Source organism: Petromyzon marinus, chromosome 6, assembly GCF_048934315.1.
Source record: "Petromyzon marinus isolate PM22_M1 ecotype Great Lakes invasive population chromosome 6, UKy_Petmar_22M1.pri1.0, whole genome shotgun sequence".
Lineage (NCBI taxonomy): Eukaryota > Metazoa > Chordata > Hyperoartia > Petromyzontiformes > Petromyzontidae > Petromyzon > Petromyzon marinus.
The window spans coordinates 14,550,288-14,567,355 of NC_133672.1; the positions used below are offsets into that span (position 1 = coordinate 14,550,288).

Here is a 17,068-nt window from a genome sequence, read left to right on the forward strand (position 1 = left end):
GGGTCCTAGTTGTGATGCAAGTTCGCTCCCTGGCATGGTCAACTTGGTTCATCATGCAACTCATCATAATCGGCCAATGGTCGAGCCACTGTTGGATGACGGCCTCTCCCTAAGCCGTTGCCACATCTTGCGGTCTGGCAATGCGACAATTCATCTCGGAGTTGCACACGAGCTGATTTTATTACAAATGTACATTGAGCTTCGTTCGCACCGTACGAAGCCAACCGTGCTCATTGGAGGTGCGGGGGAAGAACAAAATGCACACAAAAAGCAGTGATAAAGAATTTAGTTTTCAATATGAATTTAAAAGTTTATAGCTCAGTGGTTTCCTAATAATAATTACTCCACCTTCGTGGTATAAACTCGCAGCTACTCTGGGGCATGTTCCCACCCCTTGGTTTCTCCTTATAGTCATGCATCATCCCTCCGACATTCATAAAATATACATTCCCTCTGGATAAGAATGCCCCACTTGGGGTTGGAGATCACAAAACCGTCGTCCTGTCGTGATGTGGACCTTGTTCCCCATCGCAAAAATGTAGAATGTTCACTGCTGACCTATCAAGGGCTGGCACGGCCAGCTCTGAGCTCACCCGGCTGTCTCTCTTCGCCATCGGCTCTCAGTCTCTCAGGCCTCACACCCCGCTTCGACAGTTTGGTTGCGACACCGTTTGGTTGCCACGCCAGTCCCTTGCGAGCCACACGCAAACTGGACGAGCGAGCGTTGGGTGCCCCCAGCTCGGGTTGCCACCGCCACCTGGTTTTGGTTTTCCTCGGATCATTCTCTTGTGGAGGTAGCTGTCGTATGAAATCAATTAGTCATGCCCGGTACATGAGCAGTCTTGTTTTTGTCCATTTGCATCATGAAATGCAACTCAAGACAATTCACTCGCATGCAGGCTTCGCCTCCTCTTGGTATAAAACAGATGCAGAGGTTATCATGGCCACACATGGAATATTTGTACGGATTTTCCAAAGCTTTTCACCAACATAAATCCACATGCTGCACTGTTCAGGTAAAAAAAAATATATATATAAAACACAGAACAACGCTTGTTTGTCCTTAATTTATTTTAATACCCAACGCGCTGCGTGATGAGCTGGAAGAGTTACTCATACACGGAAGATTCTCGACCTCGGACCGACGCTCGATTTGTTCGTTAACGCAAGAGACCCAAACGCGGCACCAATTTATTACCTCCCCCCACCCCATCCCGCATCGTTCGCGCTTTGTGAATGTCCGGACATTTTGTAAGTTCTCCGATCGTATCGCATCGTCCTACCCATTTCGTAGAACAGTCAAATAGCGAAATGACGAGAACAATTCCGCTGTCATATCAACAGGCGTGAATAAATAAATGAGAATATCCACACGCCGACAGTTTTAATGCGTAAAAAAGTTAATCCACGGGTGGTGTTGGTTTCCATATTCATGCCCAGAAGGAGTTAACCCACATCGCGCCAAACTTTACCAACAAGAGGCAACAAATCGTAGCAATCGTGACCACAGAACGACGCCGCGTTGGGGGGCAGCTCCAAGCCCGCTTGGCACTCGCTTGTCCTGGCACAGAGTCGCCGGAAAACGCGCCGAAGCCGGCATTTCATCGCATAAATTATTTTTTGTTAAAAAAAAAGTCTTCTCTTATGCCTTTAATTTAATACACCTAAAGGCCCTTGTGAGAACCAACCGACATTTGGGTACATTTACATATATTACAGAACAGCATTGAAGTGTTTGCTCGATCGCGAATAAAGTATGCGCACATGTCATTCCGTCGGTACTCTTAGTTGCTGGGCGGGTATTCCTCCCGCAAGCGACCATCAACGGGGACGTTGAAACGCGCCATCGTCGGTTCTCGCGTCACCGTGCGGTTATGCCGCACGGTGACCCCGACGAGCCCCGACGTTGTCAGTCCAGTGCACCGACTACAGGCGGCACCTGCTGTTCCTCACCACTTTGGGGGGGCTCAGCTACCGCCAATGCCCATTCACATTTTTGCACGCGGCGCGCGGACAACCAAATAAATCTCCGTGGGACGCAAGCGGCGGCTCGGACCTCAGGCCTTTTCCCACCACTACCACCACCGTGGTCCACCTCTTTGTCATCCCATCAACTGTAGCTAGGCTTGTCATGTCTGTGGTACAAACAAAATGAAGGCCATTCATGGGAAGAAGAATATCTCACAATACCCTAAGAGAGAGAAAACTACACGTCAGTGAATTGTCTTGAGTTGTGTATTATTATGCAACTGACAAAAACTAACACAAAACTCTAAAACAAGACTTCTAATGTCCCGGGATGACGAACGACAGCTACCTCAGAAAGGAGAATGATCCTAGGAAAAAGAAAACGGGTGGCAACCCTAGCTGAAGCACCCAACGCTCGCTCATCCAGCTTGCGTGTGGCTAGCAGAGGACTGGCGTGGTAACCAAATGGTGAGCAACAAAACTGGAAAGTGGGGTGTGAGGCCTGAGAGACTGTGAGCCGATGACGAAGAGAGACAGCCGGTGAGCTCAGAGCCAGCTCTCCTCGTCACATTCAAGGCCCTTCTGCAGATGCCTTCGCGTCAGTGAAAGTAGCCCATTGCACGTAACATTAGACAAGTTATGCTCGAGAGTGGTCACACACCCCATATGTCGGTATAGTAGTACTACTCCGCAAAACCCATTTACAGACTTGCATAAAAACCGTGGTCGTCGAACTTTCATCCTAAGGTCACTCCACCCTCCACCCCCCGCCCGGCCCCCGGTGACCCTCACTGCCTCCGAGACGACGTCACAACGCCGACTGCTCTCCTCTCCCCGAGGCTCGCGCACCTTTTTTTTTGGAAGAAAGCGATACTCAAGGATGACATTCGTACGTCCGCAATATTAAAAAAAAGAAACGCGTAAGTTCGGCAAAACTCACAGCAAGCGGCAGCCTGCACAGGGTCACCATGTGCAATCAGTTTAACATGCACCACGAAACGTCATTGCTTATTGCGCATTTATGATTTTTTTTACTTTTTACACATTTACACATATCCAATCCAGCATCCTCAAGAGAAAAAAAAAAGCCTTGTGCATGTTAAACGAGACATCATACGCCCATGTGTATTTGGTTGTGCAGCGAAAGCCCTTTAAATAGGAGTTTCGTACTGATATTTTAATTTGCTCCCGAAGGTCATTAGCGCAGCCAAAGCTGAGATGAAGTATTTCTGCGATGTGATGCATAGCACCCTTTTACACGCAGACAGTAACAGCTGTGATAGACGTAACGAGACCACGTGACAATTTCCCTTGTGCAGCGTCCGTCTCGTCAATGTCTGTTGAGGGAATGATAATGTTTCGTCTCCAAGATCTCTATCCAACAAGAACTGTAGTCCCTCTTTATGTACACACGCATACATAAAACCAATCTTGAACAAAGGGTCGGCTTTTCAAAGGTGACCCGGAAGCATTTTGCTTTCTCCCCAGTATAGGGAACGCCGACAGACGCAATACTTGTCAAGCAGACTTGCGCATCCCATTTCGCAGTTATCTTTGCAAATTACCGAGCCCTGCCTCATGCGTACGAACTGCGTTTGACTCGCGAGGATGAGTCTGAACACCTGCGCCTCCTTGCAAAAACACCACTCGCGTTTAAAAAGGTTACGACTGTCCAAGGAACTGTCTTTCGAGCTCGTAAAATATGGGGCGGTCCTTCCGCAAGGCGTTGAGGCGCACCGACAGCGGTACGGTGCCGTCCTTGCTCTGGCCGTCAACGTCCATGTCCAGGAGGGTGGCGATCTCCGAGGGGGGGCGGCGGGGCTGTGGCTGCGGCGGCTGCGGCGGCGGCGGCGGCGGCGGCTCTCTCCGCTCTTCCGCGTCGCTCGCGGCGAGCCACTTGGCGCCCAGCGGCTCCGGCCAGGGGTTGGTGGGCGTGTCGGAGCCGGAGCTCTGGCCGGACGCCGGGTCCAGAATTGTCGTCGCCGAGGAGACGACGCGCCAGGGATCGCGGTGAGCGAGCGCCGGCGAGGGGCGTGGCCTGGCGGTGAGCGCCAGCGTGCGGGGCCGCTCCGGGGACGAAGGGTGTCCCGCCGGCGGCGGTGGGCTCAGTATCAGCACTGTCGCCGGTTCTGTTGAAGGGAGACATTCATGAACATCGTTATTAGTCACGATCGAGCCACTGCTGGATGAAGGCCTCTCTCTCTCCCAAGCTGTGGCCAATCTCTCGTCATCAGCGGAGTTAAGAGATTATAGTGAATAGATTGCACGCAGGTTAAAACCAATCTCCATTCATCCAAGGTGTGGTATGTGCTGTCATGAAGGACAGTGGGTAACAGAATAAAATAATCAATAGACCAGGGTCCGTTTCGCAACACTTTAGTCCATCGTAATGAAAGAAATGACAAACATTCGCAGAGAAAACCTGTATGCTGATAAACTAAAACGCGATTATGCTATCACTGTTCTGGTGACATAACTGTGTTGACATGTGTTAAAAACATGTGGCACTTAATTTTAAGATTCTTGGTTCTTTTGGTAAATTCACGTAGAAGGGAAATAATAAAACAAATTATTTTATTATTTCCTTTCTATGTGACTTTACCGAAAGAAACAAGAATATGAATCCCTGCAGTCACGAAAGCTTTAAATCGAGAAAAAAAGACAATTTGAAGTCTATTTTGTCACTAAAGAAGCACCGAATTGATTATCGGACAGCCCAGAACTCACAGGCCAGCTTAAGTACCTACAAAATAAAAGCTGTTCGATGTTTTGGTTGCATCTTCCTATTAAGGGATCGTAAAATAACTCAAACCTGGTAAAGCTTGGTAGGAGATGCACACGCCGTTTGACACCGGCTGCTCGAGCGAAACGTCAGTGATGGTGCTGTCAGACGCATTCCGCTGGTGGCCTCTGACCGCCGGCTCAAAGTGCAGGCTGGCGCACAGCGGGTCGGCCGGGGAGCCAGGGGTGACCTGCGACGACATCGGTGACCCCTCCGGCCAGTGGGGCCAGTGCGTCGTGTCCTCGCTGTCCGAGCGCAGCAAGGAGCGCGTCGAGTTGCATATGGAGAGGGACGACGAGGGCGACCCCTGCGGACCGTTGACCCCGCCGCCCTCCCGTGGCGACTTCCTCCACTGCACGGACATTCCCGCGCTGCGACGGAACAGCCCCGCGCGCTGGAAAAACGCTGCTCGCTTGCGCTCTTGCTGCTGGGAAGCGGGCGGGATGCGCCCAGCGTGACGCACGTCCTCACCGAGGGCCACCACCGACAGCACCGCGGCACAACCGAACAGCGCTATTCCACTGCGGTGCTCCCTGCAGGGGGACGAGGCGCAGAAAAGTGCGTGGTCAGGGAGGCCAAGTGACCGGCTGTGGAAACTCAAACCCACTTAACAGCTATCCATCAAACATTTCGGAGATTCTGTTGCATTTATTAGAGGCACGAGGGCGCTCACTTGTCTTTGGAGACCTGGTGGACCGGGGGCAGGACGTCGGGTGGGGTGTGCCGCGGCGTGTGCCGCGGCGTGTGTCGCGGGGTGTCGTGCGGGGTGTCGTGCGGGGTGGCACTGCCCGAGGAATCGCACGTGGCCCCGGGAACATCGTCGTCATCGTCTGCGGTTGCGGTGGCGACCGCGGTTTTCTCAAGGTCGTCATCACTCGTGGACTCATCGCTCGTGCCGCCGTGGCGCGAGGAGAGGTTGAGGCAGGAGAGATTCGGGCGCCGGATGATCTGCTTTGTCCTCCTGACGTTCCGATCACCTGCCGGAGAAATGCACGCTCAAATGTAACAATAACAATAGCATGTGTAACGCTACGACTAGGTGGTGGTGATGATGGTGGTGGCAGCGGTGATTGCGATAATATTGGTAGCAGTTGTGGTGAGTGCAATGATCGTGCAATGTGTAAAGATGGAAATAATAACGCCTTTTCACCCAGGAAAGCCTCGCCGAGTCTCAATCCACATGAAGCACACAAGTATAGAAGGAATAACACAAATGCATCAACATAGTTCAACAACCTACTTGCAGCACTGCCTTCTAAAGACCACCTCACAGCCCTGCAGATCTGTGTCATATGCACGTGACGTTGTCTGCGAGATTTAACCAACCCTGTCGCCAAAACAAAAGTTTACACCGCGTGCGTCGGTCCAGGAACTCGTGCGCTAACGCATCAATTTTTGTACGCACTCGTTACTTACAGGTATCCAGCTCCCACCCAGAATACATGTATAAAGACGACTTTGACGCACTTGTCTTGAGATGGTTTCTTTATTTAAGGAGCCACGTGCTCACACGCTACCAGGCGGAGATCCCACTGCAACAGCCCCGAGTCTCCCTTGTATACGGTCCGCGGCCACGGCCCATTCCCGAACCTTCTCGCTGGTTCGAGACCGCTCGTTCTACCAGCTGACTCCACCGTCCTCTTTCGTCACCTGGCCAGGCTCCTATTCTCGATCATTCCCGTAGCCACCAGTCCACTCGTACTGCAGGCTGACTCCCCTGTCATTGTCTCCTGTGGCCACTAGTCCACTCACACCGTAGGCTGACTCCCCTGTCATTGCCTCCCGTGGCCATTAGTCCACTCACACCGTAGGCTGACTCCCCTGTCATTGCCTCCCGTGGCCACTAGTCCACTCACACCGTAGGCTGACTCCCCTGTCATTGCCTCCCGTGGCCACTGGTCCACTCACACCGTAGGCTGACTCCCCTGTCATTACCTCCTGTGGCCACTAGTCCATTTGCACTGCAGGCTGACTCCCCTGTCATTGCCTCCTGTGGCCACTAGTCCACTCACACTGTAGGCTGACTCCCCTGTCATTGCCTCCCGTGGCCACTAGTCCACTCACACCGTAGGTTGACTCAACTGTCATTACCCATGGAACATTGGGGACACCGTTGGTCCAACGGGTTCCAACTGTTTGCCAACCTCGCATGTTCACCGGGGCACGTACAGGTTTTCCCTCGCTTCATGCAGTCGATGCGTTTCACAAAAAGGGGGTGCACAAAGCGAAGTCGCGCAGCACGGTGCGCAGTGTCACCCAACCCACAATGCACCGCACGAGACAGCTGCCTGCCCGAGTACCACGTACAGCACGCACAAAGCCAATGTTGTCTCATGTCCGACCGCCGCATTGCCGCGTGTGAGCATATTCGACCCGCACGCCCGGAATTTTGGGTAGAAATAGGTTAGCCGCATGTCGTGTGAAATTGCACAAAACGAACCCGCATAAAGCCAGGGAAACCTGTACTCCCAACTGTGTCAAACACAGCTACACTTGCTTTCGTGGCTAACGAGCACCCTCTGCAGGGATCGGTAAGGGATATCCATTGGTGTGAAACACTTGGAGGGGGGGTGCTGCCATCCATTTGTCTCGTGCAAAGGTTGAAAACCGATTTTTGTTTTATTAACATCTGTGACGTCAAGTGAGCAATGCGCTGTGACATTGCAACGTGCCGCATGGCGCAACGTAGATCAGTGTCCAATCTAAACACGTGTGCCTGGATAGTGTTGGGCTGGGCGTGCACAGACATGTTTTCATTGGGTTTGCCGGGTTACATGGTCTGAAGTATTGGGTAAGTGCAGCAAAAAATCCATCTTCGTACTGTACGTCTACATTTACGCTCCCCGCCTTGATCAACCCGCACTGATCAGCGTGGAAAAAAACGGCCAAAAAAACACGACCACGCGCAGGCGTAAGGTGGCAAACTCATCCAGAAGTGGACTGACGAAAGGGCTTTACATGTAAAAAGTGTATAATGGGGGGCTCGTAGTGAGAACTCACCCGTTTCGCGAGAGCCGCTGGGCGTTGCGGGCGAAGACTGGACTCCTCGCAGCAGCTGCCGGGGATTTGGGAGTTCTCCTGGGCTCACCTTGATCCCATTCGCCACAGGCTTGAGTCTGCTGAAACGGCGATAGCACAAGTCGCGGACGCACACGGTGAAACATTACGTGGCTTCACAAGTGGCACATAATCATCTGCAGTGTATGAATGTGCCAGGGGCGTTTAGCTCGAACCTGCCGTCACTTTCGCTCTCCTCCGTCTGTAGCACCCCATCAGGAGATTCTCTCCCAATCTCGTCTATCCTGCTTGGGGAACAAAACATTTAAAAAGGATTAAACGTTGAACAAAATCTGAAAACACTATGTATACACGATGTTTGTCCCTGGGTAGTAAGTGTTAGTTTTTTTACTGCTTATGCCTAAAATGTATAGAAAATGGCTATTATTATTTCCCCACAAACGTTGCTTTTGTGACCAGGACTTTACGTGAAGGAATGACACAAATACACACAGCGTTTTCTCATTGACAATAGGTCAATTGTGACCTGGTCACAAAAGCAAAATTTGTGTGGAATAATAGACAGTTTCTGTACTGTTGAGGCATAAGCAATTAGGAAATAATATTTACTAGCCAGGAACAAAACATTTATTTTGTTACACAGTGAACTCATCTGTTGTGGATGGTTTAACAACGGTCACACTATCCAGATAGTATTTTATTATTAAATACTGTTCCCCAATTATATCCTGATTGTGCTGTCGACGTCACATGACGAGACAGAGAAGACAATAAAATCTCTCGCAGAGCAGTGCAACCCATTGGGTTAGAGAACTGCCTCGAGAAGCAAAGGTCAGAGAGCTAGATCTGAGATCCCTTCGAGTGACATCTCTTCCATACAAGTAGGGCACAGCCTTTTGTCCAATCTTCTCCGTCATTGACAGTAATATTTGTCACGTGACATTGAAACTGATATTTTTAAATCTAATATTCGGTGGACACGCACGCACACAATAAAGAACGCAACACATGCGTCGAAAACGCTGCCACAAAAGGTAAAACACAAGCCTCGGAACAATGGGCCTTCCCCACCGCGCACGCATTGTGGGTAAGAGCCATTGGCCCAAGGTGTCGCCTGTTGTGTATTTTTCTTTTTCCAAGCCAGGCGACAGTGGGGCACGCCAGTAATCCAGCACTGTGGAGGCGAGAGTTGGTGATCTTATAAATGTTGTGAAACTCCCTTCCCGTGGACGTTGAAGATGTGCCATGCCCTAGCTCGCCAGGAGAAGGCAGTACAGCTGGAATTTATAAAAATGAAGTGCAAAACCAATTTGAATGAGGTTTGTTTGTGTGTGCAATGACTGATGACTGGACTAAGGCCGTTAACTCGCTACGCACGAGAACTTGAATCCAGGATCTTAGTGGTACCAGCTCAGCACTGACCTCCGAGCCATTTGGCTACCTCACCAGGTCATCAATCCTGCGAGTGTAAAACACAACTGTGGTTTCAACGTATGACCCTCCTAACACATTCAGAGCTCCCCGCTGCTTGTGACGCTGCTGGAGCACCAGTGGGAAGGGAGAGAGTGGGAGGCTCACGCACCTGTCCTCCAGGCTGCTCCTCTCCCTCTGAGGCCCAGGGACGCCTCCCCTCCCTCGCCCCTTCTTGTCCCCGTTCCTGCGATCGTCTTCCTTTCTCGGCGAGCCTGCGCTGCGGCCCCACAGCTTCGCCCCGCTCGATCCGGACACTGCAGTCCGTCATCGCAACCGGTGAGGGCACCACAGAGGGAACAATCTCAGAATCAGAATCTTTATTCATCCTGGAGAAATCCGATGAGCTATGAAGCTCTTTTCCCACAGATGTCCATTAGGGGCAGGTCAGAAAGTTACAACAACAATGTATAAAATAAAGATGGGAGTGCAAAGTATGGGAAAGGTAAGCAAATCACGAAAAATAAATACGTAAAATAGATCAAGTTCAAATTGCATAAGTACACCAATTCCCACACTTGGGCAAGGCAACAAAACAACAACAAAAATAGTCACAGACCACACCAAGACAACACACAGTTTCTCAATAAAATTGCACGTAAAATATCTTATGCGTATATGCAAATGTGTGTGTGCGCGCGCGTGTGGGTGCAACGTGCGTGCGAGACCCACGGTGGATGGCGCGCAAGCGGGGAATGAGTGCGGGGCTGCCGGGCGGGGTGTCGACGCTTATCCTGCGGTCGGGGGACGCCTGCACCGTGATCTTGTGCTGGAAGTCTGGAAAACGCAGTGGCGCCGATTAAAAACGAAAACTAATCAGAACCACGAATGCAAAAAAAGGCAATTATACACTATTGTTATTTTACCAGTTAAGACCCACTGAGCTAAATAGCTTTTATCCAAAGTGACCTGGGCACAAATGATAGCTCAACAAAGTGGCTTATCGTGTGGAGATTTATAGCAGACAAATACTCTGAACGCGCGACGCTGATTCTAAATGTGGAGGGAAAAAACCGGAGGACCCGGAGAAAAATCCACGCGAGCACGGGGAGAACCCGCAAATTCTAATATACAGGCATCAGAGTTGGGATTGAACCCACGACCTTCTTTATACCAGGCGAGGTGGTTAACATCTCTCCACCGTGGCGCACAAGTAAAGCAGCAGATATGGGCACTTCCGTGAACCCACGTTGATAATTCTGATAATTGACAGCCTTAAGTCAATCCACTCGTAGGCCAAGGCATCCCTAAGCCGGGTCGCTTGTGGGAGTTGTTTGATAGTACTTCACCTCGCTGGTCAGTGACATTCGATGTAGGGGGGGGCTATGACAGCTTCAGATATCACATGTCACCGATGTTAGCCTTGGCCGGGAATGGAACTCAGCTGGCCAGGTTCACGCTGCAGTACACTAACTACCGTGCCAACGCTGCACACCACCACCGCAACACATTATGCAGTGAGAATCATTGCCAAGTTTCATTTAACTTCGATCATACAGTCAATCCTTTGATTTTGTCAAACCCATTAACATACACTCTTCCTTACATTTACCAAGAGAGGCATGGAATGTGATTTTGGCCATTTACACCACAATTACGCGCGATATTGGTCATCGATGCAGCGGTAACGTAATCACAGAAAAGTCATTTGAGTTTTTAGAAGAAAAAAAAACATTACACGGTGTACAGATGGGAAGAGAACGGAGAGGCCTAGGAACAGAAGAGTGGTGTGGCTCAGAGGTGGACCAAAGGTGGATCATTTGCTGATGTGCGACAGTCAGTTTTACATACAATCGGTGAAGCAGTGTGAGCCTAGTCGTGCGGTGGGCAAGGTGCGGTAGCGCTCTGGGACGGTAGGGTGGGCGCGGCGGGGACCACGCAAACCTGAGGGGAGGCTGATGCGGTTGCCGTCCTTGCTGAGCTTGAGCCGCGCGCGCGCAAAGTGCCCCTTGCGCTTCTTGACGCACGGCTTGTCCTGGTAGATGTGGTGGATGAGGATGTGCAGCTCTCGCTCCAGCACGTCGATCTCGCGGTCGGCCAGCTCCTGCTCGCGCCTCTTGAGCAGCTCCTCCTGCGACTTCTGCTGCAGCGACGCGCGCATCAGCTCCTCCTCCCGCGTGCGCAGCTCCTGCGCGCAGCGATCAACGACGGAGGAGGGGTGGGGAGGGGTGTGGGGAGGGGGGGCGCACCTCCGTTGAGGTGAACTTTTTCAAGTGGCAAAATGTACGTTTCTAAACGGAGAAGAAAAATAAGCATGCGTACGCAAAGATTCTGCAACGCTTTCCAACGTGCGTTTGTCCTCAGGATAACAGTGTTTCGAGCCGCACGACGTCACAAGTGATTACGTCACTGGGAGGGAGGAGGGGATGCGTGCGTTTCATTTTATCGCTGGTTTTGTGCATTTCCTTTTAACACCGGCTGTCGTCTCCAGATTGTTGGGCCAACGCTTTGATCAAAACGAACTCGACGGATCGGTCAAGAACCAATGTGAACAAATGCGTTGAGCGTTTTTGTTATTTGTTCTCGTGCACCATCGCAAAACGCAGCATCACCAAATTATTCGTTTTGATTTTTCATCAATTGGCCGGCGTTCTCCGGGGTAAGTCCCTTCTCTTTTCGTGCGGCTGATGTAGATGCAGGGGCAAACGATTACAATTTCACATTTAGGTGGTCAAACCAGATAACTGCGTCAGTAGCAGCGGAGTGTGTCGCTGCGATGTCTCCTTCGTATTTGTGGATCCGGCGTTGCGTTCGTTATGCGTTGCATGGTCTTGTTCTGCAATGACCAAGCACTGGAGAGTTTTTTTTTTTATTTTCCATCTGTGCGTCAGTTGTGTCCCGCAGCACCTGCCACAGTTTGTGCAGTGGATGCTTTTTTAGGGTGGAACGCGAGCTTGTGCGTCAACGTGTTGCTCCCACAGAGTCCTCCCCGTGGACGGCTGGCTGGCAGCCAGTGGCGGTGGGCGGCCCACAGCGTACCTTCTCCTTTGCGCGCAGCTCGTCAAACATGTGCTGGATCTCCAGCTTCCAGTCGTCCTGCAGGGAGTGGAAGGACTCCTGCGGGATGTGGAAGATGCCCGACTCCTGCACGGCCACCAGCTCGTCGAGGATGCGTGAGAACGGGGGTCGCGAGTGCGGATCGGGGTCCCAGCACTCTGCGCTCGCATCGCGGGGGAGGACAGTCGGAGCGGTTATTATTATTTTGTGGGCAGGAACGATGATGCATCGACTCATACAATACATTTATTATGATCGATTATTAAGTTCACGATATACACGCAGTTATATGGATGGGACCATACAAATAACAGTTATACCCGAGCTATTAATGCTTTATTGTTTGCATTGCCTTTGATGCTTGTTTGCCTTTTGGTGTTCGCTGGTCTGGTACTGGTGAGACAAGGCCAAATCAGTTTCAAAGTCCAATACAAACATTATTAAAGCACCGTTCGTGCGAATGTTTTACGACAAGCACGCACGTGTGGTTAAAGCAGACTGGATGCCTTGCGACATTTGAACATCTTAACACCTGTATTAATTTCGAGAAAGGTTCAAGCATTTTCTTTTTTCATACACAGTGTAGTGAAGTGTGGTCAAATAACCTCCATGACCCGCACGGCGTGCGGAGGGGACTCTGTTTTCCAACATTCTGTACGTGTAGGCAGTGGTGGAAATGGAAATATATCGAGTCCTGGTATTAAATCTATTCGTCCTGCAGCCTGCGTCAACTCCAGTCTCACCTCTGTGGAAACATCATCATTCTGTATAGGAATCGGAAGCGGTCCGAAAACTGCCGGTATACGCGTTTGGCCTGCTGAGAATTGCCGGTAATATATCCCGTTGTATATCGGCTCGTTGCGACCACCGCATGTAAATGTACATGTGTTGTAGGCAATGGGTTCACATCACCCCTGCAGTTACTCGAGGTGCTACCATTTGTCGCAAATTATCGGGCCTCCGCACTCCGTCTCCCTCTCTCACGCTCGGGCAACTTGTTTTGCATTTGACACGTTTCTCCAGCGTGCAGCCTACGCGTGAGGCAGCGCGGATCGCTCAACCCTTACCTCTACAGCCGCCGCTGGGACAGCACGACCGCACACACCTAAGCCCACCGAGGCTGGGTCTGCGCTGCTAGCTCGCGGCTTTCGCCACTGGAATTACCTGCGGGACGTTTGGACATCTCGTCACCGTTGGCGCCCACTTGTCCACCCGTGCCTCACCACCATATCCTGAACCCGAGTTCAACGTGAGCGAAGGAGCCACTCTCATTTTATTAACCCCCCCGCCCCCACCGGGGCCCCACCTCGCGGAGAAAATAATATCTACAGCAGCAAGCCTTCCCTTCCCCGTGCTATGCTCTGCACACACAGCCATTCGGCAACCGTCTGCAGGGTCTGCATACCTCCAACAGGGGGCAGCATAGGCTCACGCATCCACACGCAGGGACTTCCCCCAAAGTGACGTAGGATTCACTCTTGGGTCTTTCGTTAAAGTCACGTGACTTTACCGAAAGAACCAATAATATGAATCCCTGCAGTCACGAAAGCTTTAAATCAAAAAATGACGTAGGATTGTTTTTCACCTCGATAAAGACCTCGATCTGTATGTCTCAAAAACCTCTAGGGGACTTTCCCCGACAAGGTAGAAAGCTGAAATTTGGTACATAATGTAGCTTTTAGGACACAAGCAACAGGGAAAATCCGAGAATTGACATTTTAAGGCCCCCAAACATCGATTTAAGTGCCCTATACAGTCATTTAGAAACCGTTCAAAATACTGTATAAGATTGCGAGATTTTTTCCTTTCGTAGAGCGTTAAACAGCAAATCAATTTTAAGCGAGAACCATTGGTTCTATCTTTTATTGTTTTTTAGATATTTCGGATTAACGCGGTTTTGAACGAAAAAAATACGCATTTAAATGATGTTCAAATCTGAATTCGAAAACGAGTATCAAGTTCATTAATTTATGTACTTTCTAATAAAAAAGAACGAAATCTTTAAATTGCGCGGTTTCTGATGGGAACGTCTTTAAATATAAGTTGAAACAACTCTTTAACAACATTTTTTTGCGGAAAAAATACGAATATTTGGAGTAGTTTTGGTACCGTCTGATTTAGATTAAAACAATCATATCAGGCTAATTATTACATATTTTAAACTTTTGCCTGGTGAAGACAGGCTTCATGAACGCGTAATAAATAAGTAGACAATTCGCCTACTTCCCATATTTGTATTACCACGTAAAACATAAGTAACTTTTTTTTTCATAAACCCCCTCGGCCAAACGGCCTTCTCAGAGGGTATTTTCCAGCGTCAGTAACTGCTGCTGCCACTACTGCTACAGAAATACGTGGTTTACAATGAGGCTGCGCTTCACATTAAATACCGTAAAGGATAATAAAAAATAATATTTATGTTTCCTACTGACCTTGAAGTGCCTGGAGTTGGTTGTGGGCGAGAATAATCTCTTAACGTCAACTAAAACATAATTACTGGAATAAGAGTTTGGAGAGAGTGCCTGGGAGGCGATGCCACGTTTGTGTGGGCAAAGCAGCCTGTTTGGACAGTGGCAAAAGCATGGTTGGCATGGACCCCCGGTGGAGGGAATGAAATGGGGTTACCCGGCTCAATTTCACCCCCTCTTCGTAGCACCGTGCCCAAGCCTGTCAGGCCCGTGTGCCTCGGTGCAATTGCACGGCCTGCACACTCAATAGCTACGGCAATGTGTTCCGACACCACGCCACACCACGGGGGTAGACGAGTCAGGAAGTTTCGTGGAGGAAAAAAACACATTTCTCAATTGATCGGGAGGTCTTGCCACACTACTGCCAGTCACGTGATACACATTTGGCCTTTGGAATGTTATCGAATCGACCAATGGGCTGATGGCTTAAAACAAAAATCGGTGGTCTTGGTACATGCAATGCAAGCGGACTGCGCAACGTCAAATTCAGATAATACGATAGCGTTTCACACGGCGCAGCTGAAGAACCAACCAAAGCGCAGCGATCGCACCAACCACTGTTGGTGTCATCGCTGCCGCGCTGAGATGAACATGTTTTGCACTTGTTGTTTTTCGATCGCAGCAAGTGTAAAAGCGGTACCATCACAAGCGCGTAGCAGAGTCAACAGAGCTTGAGAATAACAGAATGAGCGGCAGATCGTTTACGATCCACAGCGATTCTCCTTGCAAACATCAAGTTTCAACTTGTTCGGGCGTAACACGTGAGGTGCAGTATCCCACAGCTACTCTTAAGGGGCAGACACAACCCAAAAAACACAGCTCTTGGTGTTTCCATCCATGCGTTTCAAGCTTTGGGTACGAGCTGTATGCTTTGGTGTCTCAAATGAGGTTTGAATTTGGTTCATGACAAAAATTTCTGTATTCTTTAAATGTCTTGAAGGAGCGCAATCACTGCAGTGGTGCATCAACGATCTGAAATGTCCTCATTGACAATAAAATTGACACCGATATGACATGACGAGTGTTTACGGCTCTAACGACGTCACAGGCTAATATGATTTTTCTCTCGTTACACGGAACAACACTGCTTCTCTTTCACTTTTAAAGCTATTCCTTCCCAATGAGTATTTATCAGGTGGTGATATTCGCCGGTTGGACACGATGAATGTAACGCAATTGCTTTCGAACCACAGTGTACACCTCTTTTGACGCGACTTCTCCCTCTCCCTTCTGCGATGATATGGGCCCAATGAAGTCCCTCGACTTGTGTGTGTCCTGCACAGATCGCCTTGCACTGCTCACATCTAAACATCTCTGTTTCACGTCCCTCTCCGGTGCCGCACAATCACTCTTCCTCTACTTCTTGTGTCCTTCTTTTCGAGACTAGGAGCCTTCCGAAACATACGCAGTCGCCAAGTAGTCATCTCTGCTGATGAGACACTACATGTCAAAACCAGTCCAGAGTTTCCCTGCATAGAATCAATGCTATTGAAATTACGCACTCCCAGAAGGCCGTGTGGCTGACGGGTTGTGTAGGAACTACTTGCATTTTTTATGTGGAGAGATGGATATTGAAGGAGACGCATTATCCGTTGATGTATTTCGTTCCTAAATGTAAGTCCCGTCAACACTTTTAGATTGCTTCATTTGCACTTTGTTACATGTTCACATAATTTGCTTGGTTACCGAAATATATGCAATTCTTTTCAACACTCATTTACACGTGTACTGCATCACTCCTGTGAAACAGCTCTCCCTTGAAAAAGAGACTTTAGCCTCAAACCAGCTCTCGTCTGTTTCAGTAACGACCACTCGTAAATAGATATCAAGACTCGTGAGCAGCACGAGGCAGGTGAAGTAACAACAAATGCTTTGTTTTGCCGGTCGCGTCTCCCTTTAACGACGACAGGCAAACGAAGGATCGAGCAAGGCAGCAGTGCGGGGCAGGGAGCCACTCACCGGTCATGAGCTTGGAGAAGGGCTCCGGGCAGGTGGAAGGGATGGGCAGGGTGAGCTTGTTGACGGCGACGCCGTACGCCACGGCCAGCCCGTCGATGCCGCGGTACGGCACCTCGCCCGTCAGCAGCTCCCACAGCAGCACGCCGTAGCTGCAGGGGGGGGGGGGGGGGGGGGCACGCGGTGGGCAAATGCGCGAGGGGGGATGTGTGAGCAGGGCTGCATTTCGGCCGGGCCTTGTTCGGCTGGGCGACCCATAAAATATTTCTGCACCTGGCACACCAAATCCAGTACACATCTCACTGTGGCTACCAGTCACGTGCCACTGCCCGGTCTACCAGCGACTCAATGGGAAATTAAGTCCTGGTGCTTCACCTCGTCGGGTGGACGGACAGAGATGCGTGTTGGG

The 17,068-nt window shown here is 50.2% G+C and overlaps 1 protein-coding gene across 2 annotated transcripts in view; it reads right to left on the minus strand.

Moving 5' to 3' along the window:
• Positions 1 to 1,053: 1,053 nt before the first annotated feature.
• Positions 1,054 to 17,068, minus strand: part of LOC116939753 (mitogen-activated protein kinase kinase kinase 10-like) — a 40,877-nt gene continuing 24,862 nt past the window's right edge. Inside the window, exons 3-12 of one of the 2 annotated variants that reach the window (XM_032948520.2) lie at positions 16,663 to 16,811; positions 12,218 to 12,393; positions 11,123 to 11,366; positions 9,911 to 10,015; positions 9,351 to 9,495; positions 7,984 to 8,052; positions 7,751 to 7,869; positions 5,424 to 5,727; positions 4,781 to 5,283; positions 1,054 to 4,097 (exon numbers count right to left, since the gene is read on the minus strand). In XM_032948520.2, coding sequence (XP_032804411.2) covers positions 3,631 to 4,097; positions 4,781 to 5,283; positions 5,424 to 5,727; positions 7,751 to 7,869; positions 7,984 to 8,052; positions 9,351 to 9,495; positions 9,911 to 10,015; positions 11,123 to 11,366; positions 12,218 to 12,393; positions 16,663 to 16,811 — 2,281 coding nt within the window. In that variant the 3' untranslated portion in view covers positions 1,054 to 3,630. The remainder of the gene's footprint in view (positions 4,098 to 4,780; positions 5,284 to 5,423; positions 5,728 to 7,750; positions 7,870 to 7,983; positions 8,053 to 9,350; positions 9,496 to 9,910; positions 10,016 to 11,122; positions 11,367 to 12,217; positions 12,394 to 16,662; positions 16,812 to 17,068) is intronic. The other variant, XM_032948521.2, reaches the window with a different exon arrangement.